Here is a 16,674-nt window from a genome sequence, read left to right on the forward strand (position 1 = left end):
ATTTTTGATTAAATCAAAGGATTATTGTCTAATGTTGCATTCATTGTCTCGGTAGGAATGCATCATTTCTGTTGATGCATGTTCAGTTGGCCTTGGTGTAGCCCTATGTCAGTGTTCAAAATATTGTGAGCACAACTGCTTTTGCTTCTCTCACACTCACAGACACTGAACATAAATGCAGTATTATTGAGCGTGAATCTGTTATGTTCTGGTGATGGTATGTTAAGTGCATAGGCAATTCAAAAGTTTAAAACCTATGTGTAGGGTACGCATTTCACTTTTCGCACTGACCACAAAATCTCTAGTGTATTTGTTGGGGTAAAAGGGTACTGAAAATGCCTCCTCTAGGCTTATCATAAGTATTTCTGGGTTGCATGAATATAGTTTTCAAGTGCAGCTTACATCAGGTGGCACAAAAGTTCATATTGAACGTCATGTTTCCCTGTATAGTGTGCTGATCAAGGATTGGATGAAAGATGCGAAGAATATCTGGTGGCTTTGGTAGACATTGTTACTTGTCAGGAAATAGTCGGTGGAGTTGAGTGGAAAAACTTTTGTGATTGTGTCATGACACTTAAGAAAGTTGTTGAATATGTAGTCGATGGTTGGCACAATGTACATCACTTACAGGGGCAACTGCACAGATTTGGCCACGATGCTTCAGGTTTAAGTATTGAATCGTGGAGTTTACTGAGATGTAGCAAGTTTGTTCCACCTGAAGGGTTATGCATTAGGTTAATTGATTTTGCACACACAGGAATCATGGGTTGCATTGCTTAAAAAAAAGAAAAACGGTTAATTGAGTCGTTTTGGTGCATCTAGTGGACAGGCAAGTTGTGGTGATGGTGAATAAGTTTGTAGGGAAGAGTTTGTAATTCAATTAATATTGGAAGATGATTGATTCTCCTCTATTTTCTATTACATTTATAGAGTACGCCTGGGATAAAGTAGCTTTAGATATTGCAGGTTCATTGTGTGCTTTGCTTTAGGATATTCAGTTTTGGTTGAATATTGTTTTGTAATTGATGTATTATTCTTTTGTGTAGTCGTTCAATACAGAAGTTGATCTTGCATTTTTGGGAAAATATTTGATTTAGAAGGTGTTCCTAAAGAGATAAGAACAAATAACGGAGTTCAATTGCTATCTGGTTAAATGGAAACTTTCCTTAACCGCATGCGTGCGGTAGGATTTCCGCCCGTACGCTGGGTTTTAGGGATTCGCACTTTACATGACGAGCTGGGCTCGTCATGAGCGTGCGAGGAGGCTACCTCATGACGAGCCCAGCTCGTCATGAGCGTCGAAGGGGTTAAGAGTTGGTGTATTAGTCATATTAGGTTGCCTATTAATAGTCCTCAAGGTAATGGTGCTGTGGAGAAAGGGAATATTTAAACTTTTGAAAGAAAGAATAAAGACAGCAGTCCTGTGTGGAGATGATGTTGAGAAATTTGTTAGGAGGAAAGTATGGACATATCGTAATAGTCCACATTCAACCAAACGTTTTTCTCCTCTTACTTTGTTATGTGGGTGTGTTTCGAGAACTGGCTTAGTTCCTAATTGCTGAAAAGAAGTCTAAAGGATTGAAGCATGTTATGAATTCAGTTGTGGACTAAACTTGTCAGTGTTTGCTCTTGGGTAATTTTTTTAAAAATGCGTCAAAAAAGTGCAAAGGAAGTTTCAAATTTGTGGGGACATTATTGTTTGATTGTTTTTCATGGAGTACTGTGATTGGCTGATAGAAGACGCTGGGTGTTGTGTAATTTAATTTTTTTGAATGATTTACAAAAAGAAAAACGTTTTTGAGAATTCTACATGGACATCTAGTGATCTTATTTTACGGTTTTAATCTAAAAGTGTGTCAAACTGGTTCAGTGGCCACAAGCTGTATTGATGAAGTCACAACATAATTTCCTCTGTCTGATGGTGTTGAGATGTACATGAAGATAATGTCAACTAAATACAATAGTTAAAAAAAGAAATTAGCATGTTCAGTATTCTTCTTGAAAAGAGCAGAAGACACTGCGTTTGAGGCCAGAGCTCAGTTTGACTTAGAGGTATTTATCACCTTGGTTACTGTCCCTTTATTGATTATCCCATAATCTACTAAGAGGAATTTTGCATGGAGATCAAATGGATGTTTGGTTCAACATAAAGTAGTATAGTAAGCAATTGAGATGTTCAGTAGGAGAACCGCTGCATCTGCCTGACAGCCTGGATGGAACTGGGTTGATTGGAGTCCTGGGGGTTAGGGGAATCTCAGATGCGATAGTTGATTCGCAGCATCTTCTTTCATCATTCTGGCGAGGAAAGCAAGTTTGGAAATGTTTTGGAAGGATCTTGCAGGGGAGATTTTAGCATTTTGTAAGAGGGAGTGATGGTCTGCATGTTCCAATGATTTTGGCACGATTCTTTTTGACAAAGAATCTGTTAATGGAGACAGTGACTGGACAGATTTTTAGCAATCTCAACAGGACGTGTTTAGCGTTCATGATAACTTATGATCACTTATGGTTTAAAGCAATAGAAAGGAAGTTGAACTGAGGATTTTGAATAGTTTGAATGTTTCAAGGCCATTTTATTATTTGGCGAGACTTCACAAGTGTGGCATGCAATTCTGAGAGTTTGTTGGGTACACTGGCGATAGATGAGGATGGGAAGAAGTACATTTAGTGGAAAATAGAATTAAATAGAGATGCAAATAATGCAATTTGGCAGAAAACGTAGAACACACAAAAGGGACTTCTGTTAAGCTGATAGAGTTCAGGGCTTAGGAGTTGTATTAATGTTAGCTCTAGTGAAGAGAGCAGGCACAGAAACTTGAAAGTAATTTTATTAACACAAAGCACCTGACACATGGCCTTAAGCTAGGGCTGTTCACAACCATCTGACAAAACTGGACTGCTCAACAGTCTAAAAGAATCACAGCACAAGGCAAGTATGGAAAGTGGAAAACAGCACGGGATCCCACACGGTAAGATGAACTCGAGACACAATACCACATGAGGAAATGGAGAAGGAAGAAAATAAACAAACCGGACCCGTGACATAAGAGGACGCAATCTCTGGGAAGGGAATAAACAGAATAAAAACATATTGATTAATACACATTGCCCCCATGAAATGACAGCACAGCAATCTTGTAATAAAAATATATGGATTACTACCCACTCTCCCCTCGCAATAAATCTGCAGTAAAACAATCTTGCAATAAAAGCATTAATCACGAAACCGCTTTGAAGATTTTGGGCATGCATGGTTTAAAGCACACCGCAAGGCAGAAGCGCAGAATCTTGTTTTACTGGACAAAGTAAAGTCATTCCTGTCAACAGCAACTTCGTTTCTCATATCATGTTCGATATAGGAAGAAATGGGATTTTTATCTCCCGTATTCTGTTGCCACTCTCAAATCCCTACTTCTTGTACCGCAGATGGCACCTCTTGGATCCCCAGTTTCTGTATACGTTGATCACTCTCTTAATATTCCACCATTTACCATAACTAAATTTGACAGCATACATAAATTATCTTGCGAATGTCTGGTTTGTTTGAACTTAATAACCCCCCCCCCCCCGTTCACTGCTTTAATTTCTTTGGCAGAATTTTTCAGCTCATGTCGTATTTACATTTTTTTTGTTTGTCCAATATATTCTTCTTCGTAGCATGAAATATTTTAGAAGTACATTGAAGATGATTTGCAAGGGGCAGCCAACATGGACGTAACTCTGTCTATGGCATACAATTTCTCAGTAATAAAAACTAGAAATTCTAGCCAGAGAATGAGGTATCCCATGATGACCCCACATTTTTTTTCTTGCAAAAATACCACAGCAGACATTTCTCTTGCAACATCCATTTGAATGACCTCAACAATAAGTCTAGTAATCCTTTCTATCAACCAAAATTTAGTAGGGGATTAAAAGGCATACATTTGTGAATAATGACACTGTATTGCAAAAATTCATGTATATTACTAGTTGTGAATTGTACACCAATCAATATTAATTGACAGCGGACTTCCTTCTTTACAAAAACTTTTAAAAACAATATAACTTCCTCAGTGACAATTGCCTTTAGTATAAATGCATAGATGACATGAAGCAGTGGTGGCAGCATACTGTGTTCTTTGAATACATTGTCTGACCAGACCTTTTTCTCTGTGTTAAGGAGAAGCAAGTTTTTTGACTCCTCTCGGGAAAAGTTCTACCGTGTTGTGAAACCTGAACCTTGCATTAACATCCTGTGTTCATGTCGAATGCGTGTATGTGCAGTGAGTATGTAGCACGTGTGGTAATAGGATTCTGCGTGTTGCAGAAGCCAAAGTAAGCGTGGTCCAATCGCCCCTGGTTTTAGAATGTAGCAAAATGGAGAAAGAAGCCAGCTTCTACCAGACAATGGAGGTGTATTGCCTGCATGCCTGTAGCCTGAGGGTGGAGACTGAGGTACCGAAGAGGAGGGGGAGGTGGGGAGGGCTGGTTGGTTACAATTCAATGAAGATCACTTTAGCAAAGGGCACCTCATTAGTTGTTTGTGATTACTACCATTTGGTAGATGGTAGAGGTTAAAGGTGGGACAGCAGTTTCTGTCGGGTTTTTGAAGGTGATGAAGTTTTTAGGCAGAGTATGCCCTTTTGTCTGTCTTTGATTACTGCTTCAAGAACGCTGGTGACAGCCATGTGTGGAGACATCACTCTTTACTGTGCCCTTGTTTAGGATTATCCTGCTTGGAGCCAGTCCCATTGCTACCAGTGGCGAGATCTATCACTTTGCAAACATGCTGTGCTTTGAGAGCAGCCCGTAAATTGCATTTGAAAGAAAACCAATTCAAACTGGTTCTGAAGCATTAGTCAGTGGAGCCACATCCCTGCAGGCGAATGCATTTGTATTTATTTATTATATGCAACTTCTACCAGGCAAATCTATTTTCTAGGCACAGTAAGGTGAGGAGTGAGAAGGATAGGCATGAGAGCAGTTAAAGAGCTAGCAGGTAAAATGAAAAAAGTTAATCACTTAAGGCAAAGTAGCTGTAGGACAGTATTTGCAATTCAAGGAAAAGACCATATAACAGAAGGCAGATTAATAGTTATCCATTACAGTGTTATTTTTCTTGTGAGATGTATATTCAGGTGGAATCCACACCAACCCTCTTTGTTCTAGTCCCAAGTTCTTCTTGACCAAGGAAGGGTGTGCTCTACAGAGTACCTCAAGAGCTCCTATGCAACCAGGAATGATGTCTTCCTAACAGCCAGGGAGACTGGCTCTGGGAAGGTGAAGGCATCCCCACAATTTAGAAGATGCCACTCGCCGCTTCTCCAGCTGGTTGAAAACAGCTGGGAATGTGTTGGCCCCAATAAAAATGACTTATCCCACCAGAATGCTGCCTTCCGCCCCTTGGTACTCACAAGCACTCAGGGAACAAAAACTGATATGTAAACACCTGGAGAAAAAATGGAGAACAGATTATAAGGAGTCCCACAAGAAGAAGTACAAAGGCGCTCTTTTTACATACAAACAGCAGATTAACCAGGCCAAAATTCAATTCTTCTCTATGAAGATTAATAAATCAAAAAACTCAGCGAGAGAAAATTGTTTAACTCTGTTACCAGCCTGGCTAATCCAGTGACATTCACAGCTATGCCTAGTCAGGAGTTATGTGATAAACTGGCTACATTCTTTTTTTGATAAAGGGGATGCTATTTTTTCCACTTTTTCTAACGCTACGGTTAAGAACACTGCAAATCGAACTGATGATCGATCAACAGAGTTGAAGGTGATACTGGACACGTTTGCTCCTCCAACGGCCATTGAAACTCGCAGCCTTCTTAGTCTGGTGAAATCCGGCTCCCCCTCGGATCCTTGCCCGATTGCTGTATTAAAGTTAGCGGCTGAGCCAGTAGCACAAGTTCTTGCACCTATTTTTAATTCAATGTATTCAGAGGGACATTTCCCGTTAGATTGGAAAAAAGCTTCTATTCTGCCCCTCCTGAAGAAACCAAATCTGGACTCTAAAGACCCAAACAATTACAAACCTATATCTAGACTCCCGGTTCCTGCGAAAATGATTGAAAAAAATGTAAACATGCAGTTGAGCCTATTTCTCGAGCCCTCTCAAGCATTGGACCACATACAATACGGCTTTCGAGGGGGCCATAGCACGGAAGTTGCCCTCTTGAAATCAACAGAAGAAATTAGGACTATTCTGGATCTAGGCGGTAAAGCGGCCCTGATCCTGTTAGATCTTTCTGCAGCTTTCGACACGGTCCATCACGTATTGTTGATGGATCGGCTGCAGGAGATCGGGGTTCAGAGCACGGCCTGGAGACTCTTAAAATCATTTCTGTCTAATTGGACCCAGCAGGTGGCGATGGAAGAATTTGTATCTTCTCCGTTTTCATTACCATGTGGGGTCCCTCAAGGGTCCTCACTGAGTCCGACACTTTTCAATATTTATGTGTCCTCCCTCGCACCCCTTATTCAGTCCTTTAGGTTTAGCCTTACTAGCTACGCTGAGGATACCCAAATAGTGGTGTCTCTCCTTCCTGCGGAGTATAAAAGCACAGCAATCCGATTCAACAACAGCATAAACGCAGTGGGGACTTGGATAGCCCAGAACTGCCTCAAGTTAAAGTCTAACAAGACGGAGGTGGTATGTTTTGGGAATGATGCCAACTTCTGGACGCCAGAATGGTGGCCTGATACTCTGGGTCCTCTTCCCGTACCTATTAAGAAGGTAAAAAATCTAGGGGTCTGGATAGATCAGAAGCTCAATTTTAAAGACCAGGTCAATTCTGTGGCTTCTGCCACGTCCTATGCCCTGAGGTCTTGTAAGAAAATTCTGCCTCTGCTCCCGTCCGATTGTCGTAAAACAGTGATTACAGCTCTCACCATGTCGAGGCTGGATTACTGCAACAGTCTGTATTTTACCATTCAGGAAGGTTCAATGCAGAAGTTACAACTCTTACAAAATGCAGCTGCCAGACTGCTGTTGGGCATTCCTAAATATGCTCCAATAGCAGATGAGATTCGAAAATTACACTGGCTGCCACTTAGGAAGCGAACCATGTTCAAGGCGATGTGTTTAGTACACAAGGCCCTCTATGGAGTAGGGCCGGCTTATCTAAAAGAACGCCTTTATTGGTACACGCCAAGCAGATTATTACACTCATCAGATGCCAAATTGGTGCATGTCCCATTTGTCAGAAAGGCCACCTGGGGTGGTAAAAGCTTTGTGGCAAATGCAGCCAAAGCATGGAACAAGCTTCCCCTTCAGCTCAGAGCTATTTCAAAACGTTTCATCTTTCGAAAGAACCTAAAAACCTGGCGGTTTTCAGAATAGTTAACCAGGTATCTGCCTGGCTCGGTTCCTCTGGGGAGATTTCACATAGCGCCAGGACACCCATGGGTAACAGCGCGCTCTATAAATCTCATAAATAAATTAAATAAATAAATAAATATCACCTGAAGTCTGCACTTTGTTCTGGAGGAGCTGAGGGTCAGCCTTAAGTGACTAGATGCCTGCCTGCCCCCTGAGAGAGGCAAGTAATGTGTCTGGCCCTGCAGGAGGAAAACTATCCAGGTGGAGAAGCCCAGCAAAATCCCATGATGCCAAGTACCAGAGCAAGCGTATCCATCCAAAGATCAAAGGCAGGAGACTCCTGTGTTTTGGAGGGATCCCCCTGGACGCTGTATGCAGTTTTTCAAGGAGCTTCATAAGACTGTACTAGAACAAATATCACGTCCCCTCGCAGTTTGCCATGGGCTTCAGAGACTGGTATCGTTGCTGCTGACCCTGTGAGTGAAAGGCATGCCCCTGCCAAAGTGTGAAGCCCTGATCGGATCAGAGGCTGCAACTGCCACACCAGAACAACTCTCTGCAGCCAGCCTGGAGTGGGCCGATCACCCCAGCTTCCTTAATTCGATGCATGGCTGCCAGTGTGGCCTCCATCGAAGACAGGATGCTGCCATGAAGTCAGGAACCTGGATTGCGTCAACTCCACTGCTACGATAACCAGCAAGTAAAATGCAGGGCTTAGCCTACATTGGGGACAAGAGACTAAATGTACACAGATGAGACCAACACCTAACCTTAATACTGTTTGCTGAAGGGGTAAAAATACTTTGAACTCAGTTGCACATTTGATCTGTGAAAGTATTTAAGCATAGTAAATATATATACATGAAAAGCCAAGGGTTGGGCATTACGTTTTTGAGTTTGGTGGTTGATTGTTGAGTTCTGAACTCTTGCCTCTCTACGTGCCTCCCTGAGAAGCTAGTGACTGCTCGCCATTGGTACCCTGAGAGTCAAGTGCAGAAAAGGATGTACCTCGCCCAGTGTGCAGAACCATAGTAGGAGGAACCCGGCTACACCAGTGGCAGACGACCTCATCCACCACATTTAAAGCCTAGTAACCCTGTGGTCGCCTTCCCCCGAAACTGGGTCTGCCAGCTTCATTGCATACGCTGTAAAGTTTATCACTTGTGTCATTCTAATAAACTTATTGAAGCAGAAGACTCTGGCTGTCTTAGTCATGAGCTAGGTTTGTGAGCCAGTCATCTGTCTAATTCGGTGAATTAAAATGTTTCCCTTTGTGAGCAAATTTGAAACTTCTGAAAGTGTCTTACACAATGCTTCTTACATGCTTCTTCTTTTCTGGATTGTAGAATACAACCGAGATTTCCCGGTGTGCAAGGAACCTTCTGCAATGTGATCGGATGCAGATAGTCGCCCGTCTCAATAATTCCTTTAATCAGATTTGGGAGGATTCTAATTGTGCACGTAAGTTAACTTCATTGATTTTATGTATTGGTTTTTTCTTCAGTTTTGTGAGAAAGCGCACAAAATAATTGTAAAGCTTCAATGTTGACTCCATTTTGACTTCATAAAAGTGACAGTCGCAAGTAACTATTAGGTCATTTCGTGACTACAAGGTACTTAATCTGTCACTGTTGACTTTGCCAATGCTGAAAGCTATTGTAATTGGCAAGGCCAATAGAGTTGACAGGTCATGTTAAAAGGTATAGAAAATAAAACCGTGTTTTTTATCCTTTCAAGATGGCCGTTGCGTTGCATGACACAACATGCGTTGTATCATAACGTCATGTTACATCACGTTAGACAATGATATGGCCACCTAGAATGTACAACAAATAATGTTTTCTACACTTCAAAATGGCTGTTGCCTTGCATGACTGGACATGTGTTGCTTGTCACATCATGCTATGGCCAACTAAAAGGTATTGAAAACAATGGTTTCTTTTAAGTCAGATTGATGCAGCGCCGTGGCATCTAACTGACCATACATGCACACAACACGCCCTTCATTGTCCACCTTACAATCAATCACCTTATATGGCAACCCCCAGGCATATCCATATTAGAACATCACATGCATATGTTGACAAATCTGTACTATAAAGCTGTGCCTTCCAACTGTCCTCTAACTATGCACTCTTGTGCTCTGTGAGATGTGTTAATTATAGAATTGCTATGTATGTTTCAAAAAGGAGTGTTTTTGATGTCTGTTCGTAGGGTTACCTAATCCCCTGATGCTTCAGGTTGGTCTTCTCTAAGCATCATGCGCTATCATTGACTATTTGTTGCAATGTAGACTCCCATGTCTTTGCACTGTGGGCCCCAAAGCTCTGCCAGTCCCTCTGCCTAAGCATGGTGAACCACTATATTTATGGGCACAGCTGTGGGGGCCTCTTAAGTCCACCTCTCTTATTGTGTGTCTTCCGGTCTTGATGATACTGATAGTTTTCATCGTTCGGCAGCCGTTATGAAAACCTCTTTGCACTCAGTTGCTGTCTGGCAAAGAGTAGGCACACTCTGTATTCTTCGTGCTTGCCAGTTCCGTCGCTAGGGTCGCTGTGGTCTCGGGTCCAGGCAACCAGGTGATCATGATTCTGCTTCTCTTGCCTCAAGCTCACACCTCGTTTAGGTCCATAAAGAACAAGGTCTGGTCATCCACCTTAATTTTCAACTTTGTGGGGAAAAAGAACAGATTTTGCAGCCACCATTTTCCTCAGTTTCACCTTTACTGTGCAAAAGGAGTTTCTCTGTTGATGTGTTGCTGACATGTAGTTGGGAAGATAAGCACTTTTGAGTTATCCATCACCATGGGTCCTTGGACATGGCCCTCCTCAGGGATCACATCCCTGTCTCGGACATATAATAACTTGGCTGTGATTGCTCTAGGTTGTTCTCCTTGTTTGGCAGACCGTGTCAAAATTCTGTGCTCTCTCAAATGTAAAGAAGTTGGTCAATCCATTTGGGTACAGGGTCCTTTTGATCCATTTCTCCAGGAAAGCCTCTGGGTCTTTTACTTCTTTGCCCTCATGGAAACCCATAAACGTCTGATTGCTGCATCTGCATCTACCTTGGGCATCTTCAGCCCAGTACTCAAGGAACCAAACCATTCAGCATATCTGCTTGTTCGCTTTGAGCAACTTCTGGAGTGAGTTCCACTACACAGTTCTCCATGTTGGTCATTCTTTCAGCCAGTTTAATTTGATCTGTTCTCAACAAAGTAAGGCCCAGCACCACCAAGCCTATTTTCATTTCCAGTCCATCTTTTCAACTCAATTATGGCCTTTATTATAAAGTCTAGAGTAGTAGGGCTTTCCAGCCGCAGTCTCCATCTGCTCAGCATTTGAACCACATTGCAGCTGTGTTGTATGGGGCTCTGGTTAAGTTAGGTCGATGCCCCCTTTTCCTCCACATGATTTGCTAATTGTTTTATTGTACAGTGAATGTATAAAGTGCATTGCAGTGCTGGTTCCCCTTGATTGCGTAGGGTGCTCAGGGATAACCCGCCTCTAGAGTCCAGCATCCGCTCCTTGTCTAACAAAATAGTGACAATGCACGTTTCCGATTCGACCTATACCATGGCCTGCACTGCCCACTGCCTTGCCATTTATACCAATCACTTCCTCATACCACAGGAGTAGCCCACTTCAGCACAAAGATACCCTATACAATGCTTCTTCCTGCCTCCAGCTCCTTGGCATGGCCTATGGCAGCGTGTCCGGGCCTTCACTCCCAGGTTTTTATGTCACAGGCCTTCTCTGAGATCTCGTCAAACTTTTAGTCAATCCAACACAGCCTGCAGATTGGACCGCATCCATTGCCCAGGACTTTTAATGGGATAGTAGCTAGTAAATGTGCTGTTACCCACTCTCCATATGAAGATACCCACTTGTAGTGCTTCTGACGGGTCCTTACCACATCAGTTCATCAGGTTTGAAATGTCCCTCCACACCCTTTTCATTACGGAGATTAGCTGATACCCATTACCCTGGTTCTCAAGATAAGCAACAGTCAGTAAAACTATTGTGTAGTAGCTTAAAAAATGCTCAAAAACCATGTGCCAATTGGGTCCCTCTGGCAGCAGCAACAACTTAGATTCTGTGGTCATCTGTAGTGCACAGCGACCCAGCCTCTTCCCCTTGGTCAGTGCTCTGCTCAGTCTCAGGCCTCTAGATGGACTCCTTACATCACAATTGTACCTCTGCCCTAGGGCCAAGCAAGATGTTGTCCTCCATGAGCAGACCACATGCCCTGTATTAAATTGCTCTGGGCACTGCACACTGCTCTGAGTACTGGTATAAGGAGCTTTTCATGGCAGGATACCATCTTGTTTTTCATGACCCTCCCATGCACCGCAGCAGTCTTTCAATGGCGGCCACTGCTCTTCCACATTTCCGGCAGCAGTAGTTCTTGTTGCAAGAGGCTATTGAGTTTAGTTTAGCTGTAGAATTCTGCTGGATGTTGGCCTGCCACCACTGGAGCTAGCGCTGAGCACAACTCATGCCATCAGCTCCAGACTGGCCTCCTCATTGATAATTATTGTTCAGTTAGTCACCAGCAAGTTGTTCTATGGGACACCCTCTACGCTGGGATCACCAAGATGCTCACTTGAAGAATACAAGCCATTTAGAACCCAGCAGCAGACTCAGCCTCAACTCACATCACACCACTCCTCTGGGAGCTCCACTGGTTCCTGATACATAAAAGTGCTAATTTCAAACTCCTCACGTACATGTTCAAGGCAGTACATAACTTACACCCCACCTACCTGAACAGTTGCATCTCCAGCCACCCAGACACTTCTGCTCCACAGGGCTCCTACTCAATCCTCACATACACAGTACCAGATCAGGAGAACGGACATTCTCTTACATCAGTCAAGCATGGAACTGCCTTCCCCTGTACATCAGAGCCTCCTCCTCTCTTCTTGAATTCTGCAAGAAGACCTTGCTATTCAGTTAACCAGCCTACCGTAGGCAGGGCTAGGCACACACACTTGCTGAATGTCAGGCTACCCTTGAGAGTGATAGTGTACTTTACAAATACACATAACAGATTGACATATGGGGAGGAGGTGGGGGGAGCGGTATCCTGGATGCATGGTTGACTGTAAAATGTACTATTTGACCCAATTTAAGAAAACCGTTGGAAAACCAAAGAACTCCCATTCAGGAAATATGGCTTTCTCACGTTGCTTGCTGCAATTCAGGGCAGGCAATATACCCCACCACAGTTTTAAATTTCACCAACCGTCACTGTTTCTCTGATATGCAAAACTTTTCATTGTTGTGTGACCTAGCGGCACAGCATCCAAAGCTGTAAGCTAAAAATTAAGGCTCTCCTTTACATACATCCTGCCTTCCCTGCGCTTTTAGTGAAGCCGCCACTTTGGTGGCTTAGGTGAAGGCACCAATCCTTTGCATAACAAATACCCTGTTTCATGCACCCACTCAGATTTTTTTTTCCTGCTGAAAACTCCCATAGCTGGAGTAAGAAGTAATAAAATAATATTAAAATTTGTGGTTACTAGCCAAGCGGGACTTGGCACGAGCATGGAAGAATGAGCGAGCCCCCCCACTGAGCGCATGGAAGGCTGGACTAGACTATTTTATGGGGCTGGAGCGCCCAGTGTTTGAGGCCAGAGGATGCCACCGAAAACACTACAAAATTTGGAAAAGGTGGGCCGACTATAGGGATTTAACTCTGGAGTCTCCAGCAGAACCTGATGATGGTCCGGACCCAGACGATGGACTTCAGGCCTAGGGAGGCGCGTGGTGCCTGGCATGATATAAACAGTTACTGGAGGCTTACTGTGATAACGTGCACTGGGTTAGGGAGGGATAAGGGGTGGGTAGAGGGGTTGTTGGGGGGCTGTGGGAGGTGGGGGGAAATAGGGGGGGGTTGTTCTTTTTATAGCTTGGGTTTACAAAAATACTGAGACATGTGTTGATATTTGGCAGTGATCTCCTGACTGTGGAGAGCTGCGTATATGCCTTGCCCTGATCAATCAATAAAATTTGTTGTGGAAAAAAAAAAATTGTGGTTACCTTTTTACTTTTAGTCTGAAAGCGCAGTTTATTGACTGTACCAACCAGATTACTTTTCCTTTTCTCAATATCAGTTACATATACTGTATTAATTTAATGTGGTTTAAGATCTAAAGAATTAGACATGTAGAAGATGCTTGTTGTGGTGGAGTTATTGTGCAAAGAATGGACATGTGCTTTTGTTTGTCTGTCTATCTCCTTATGGTACAAAAAAGTCCTTTCACTCCAGGGAGAGTGTGCTACTTAACTTTAGTTAGAGCTGCTTGCCTTTACCAGAGACGCGTTTCAGAAATTTCTGCCTTTTTCAATCTGCAGTCACGTGCTGCTTGTTTAATTAATGCAAATTGGCCCTCCATCAACATGAAGGATATACTCCTCGTACTTTCATTCGCAGACTGGCCCGTCTTAATAAACGTAATGTACATGAATATCCCAGCCTGCACGGTGAGTATTTTAAATGTAAAAAGTCTTTGTGCACAGCTAACAACACAATAACGTTCTTTAAAATTGCAGCTTGCAATACTCTTAGTTCATGCACACTGATCACACCGAGCGCTGGAACCCCTGCCTGTTGCTCAAATAAACTGGGGACGAACTCTTGAAATATAATTCAACAGGTAAGAATCCTTCATTGATACTCTTGAGCCACATGTCATTACTGACGCTCTAAGATGAATGGTATGTAACCCTACACTTGTAAATCACACCATTCACTCAAACTGTCCAATCTGGCCAGGTCCAAGCAATTTAGAGTCTTCCTTTGACAGATATGGTTGCACTCTGCTTAACGCCAGATCACTAACAAAGCACAAAATTGAATTGGCCAAATTTATAGATACACATAAGCCTGACATATTGTTTGTGACAGAAACCTGGGCTGATTCTACTTCTGACCCCAACATGGTTCAGCCTGTTCCTCCAAGATTTTCCATCTTTATAGCAGATAGAGTTGGCAAGTGGCGTGGCGGCCTTGCGATTATATATCGAAATCAACATCCTGCATCTTTTTCAATAGTTTCTACCAACCCTGAGTGTAAAGTACTTTTGTTTCAATTAGAACTTACAAAAATGTTACATCTAAAGGACTACTGTTATATCATCCTCCAGGCCCTAGGTTAGCCTTCGTGCAGGCCCTCAGTCCACTGCTTGATTCAAGTCCTATTTCTTCAAACTTCACCATCCTAGGAGACTTAAATTTTTATTTTGAAAACACGGATGATAAAGACACAGATCTCGTAGTTGAGACCATGGCCAGCTTAGATCTTCACCAGCTGGGGAATGTGCCTACCCATTTTGCCAGCCATATGTTAGACAGTCCCTTCTTGCATTTCACTACCACTAACGTGGTTGGATGACAAAGCAGTTATATTTGACATCAAGATACCTCACTTACATTTTAAAGGTGCGACCTACCCCCGTATGGGTAGGCTCGGGGATAGATTCACTTGCATTTAGAGACTCACAACATCAAAACCCTGGTTTTCTGACAAATTTAGACCACATAACACATACCTACAAACGGCTGATTGCTGAATATAAAGCACCGATCTTAGAGGGAAAAAAAACAATACTTCACTAATAAAATACAAAATTCAAAAGACTCTTCTAAAGAGCTTTTTAGCACAGTAAAAAAAATGTGCCTGAGAAAAGTAATAAGGAATGTAGGCAAGCCTTTTGCAACACTCTGGATGGATTCTTCCAGGCTAAAGTGAGGGACGCTTTCTACACATTTGCGACTAACAAACATCTAACGCTGGCTTTTCATGGTTAGAAGGGTGTCCCCTGCAGCCCGGAAATATTAAATCCTTTTCCAACACTCCGCATTCAGCAAGTAATAAACCTAACCAAATCTACTAAGTCAGGTTCTCCTCTGGAGCCGTGTCCACCAAAGATCATACATCTCTCCCCGGAGATAATAGGCTTGTTGAAATCCTTAATGAGATAATCAACCCAGGCTACTTTCCTTTGGGGTGAAAAAGAGCTTCCATACTTCCACTCTTAAAGAAACGAGCCTTAATCCACAAGATCGTAGCAGTTATACACCAATCTCCGGTTTGCCCTTTCCAGCCAAAAATATGGAAAAGGCAATATATCTTGAACTAACTTAATTTGTACTCCACACAATTTGGTTTTAGAGGTGCTCCTAGCACCGTATCAGCACTAAATGTAGCCTCAGATGAATTAAGGCCTCACTGGATAAGGGAGGAAATGCTGCCCTTGTTAGATCTCTCTGCAGCCTTCAATAAGGTCAATCATGATTTATGGATTAACTGTCATTTCAAACTAGGCATCAGGGGAATCGTTCTCGCTCTCCTGAAATCTCTCCTTTCTGAGTCGGAACAATTAGTCGCCATGAGCAAATTTGTTTCAGGTGTTTTCCATTTGCCCTATGGGGTGCCCCAGGTTCTTCCTTGAGTACTACTATTTTTAAACTATGTGTCACCCCACTGGCCAACCTTAACAAATCCTTAGGTTTCTTACTAATGTCCTTTGTCCGACGATACACAACTTGTGGTATCATTATTCAGCAACCTAGAAGACATCGCAATTTCGATTTAACAGCTGCATTAAACAAATCAATTGTCTCAAACTGAACTCCAGAAAAACTGAGGTTCTTCTCCTGGGCAATGATATTTGCTTCTGGACACCCAGTTGGTGGCCTCAAGAATTGGGCCCTCTCCCAACTCCAGTGAAGACAGTCAGAAATCTAGTAATAATATTTGACAACAAGTTGGCTTTTGGACATCAGGGTAATGCCCTAACTTCCTCAGTCATCTTCACTGTAAAGGTCATCAGGAAAGTCTGTCTCTTTATCCCCGGGGGCCTTCAGAAAACTGTAGTGACTGCACTTGCCGTATCCAAACTGGATTATTGCAACACCCTCTTTCTGAATGTACAACATTCCACTGCAAACTACAGATACTTCATGGGATCCCTAAACACCAGTCTGCATCCAAGGCATTAGTCAAGCTTTACTGGCTGCCTATAAAGAAGCAGATTGAATTAAAAGCACTTTGTATGTCCTTTAAGCATTATATAACTCTGGCCCTAAAAATCTGAGCCAAAAAATTGTCTGATGCACTCTTTCCAAAATGCTTCACTCCTCCACCCACAGACAGAGTGATGGTTGTTCCCAAATTTAAATTAGCCTCTTGGGGTAGGAGAAGCTTCATAACTAGCATTGCTAAACTGTGGAACTCCCTTCCTCTGAAACAGAGGGATAGTCCAAACCTCCTCTCCATCAGGAGTTACTTAAAAACATGGCTCTTCATTCATTAACCTATCAGTTGTACCTTCATACAGTTGAAGTGCTAAGACGCCTCC

General features: G+C 42.7%; 1 protein-coding gene across 1 annotated transcript in view; it reads left to right on the forward strand.

Annotated features, from left to right (window-relative positions):
• Window positions 1-16,674, forward strand: part of OSTM1 (osteoclastogenesis associated transmembrane protein 1) — a 121,689-nt gene that overhangs the window by 57,670 nt on the left and 47,345 nt on the right. Inside the window, exon 2 of the mRNA XM_078648412.1 lies at window positions 8,656-8,770. Within this exon, the coding sequence (XP_078504538.1) occupies window positions 8,656-8,770 (115 nt within the window). The remainder of the gene's footprint in view (window positions 1-8,655; window positions 8,771-16,674) is intronic.

Source organism: Lissotriton helveticus, chromosome 6 (genome assembly GCF_964261635.1).
Source record: "Lissotriton helveticus chromosome 6, aLisHel1.1, whole genome shotgun sequence".
In the NCBI taxonomy this organism is placed as follows: domain Eukaryota; kingdom Metazoa; phylum Chordata; class Amphibia; order Caudata; family Salamandridae; genus Lissotriton; species Lissotriton helveticus.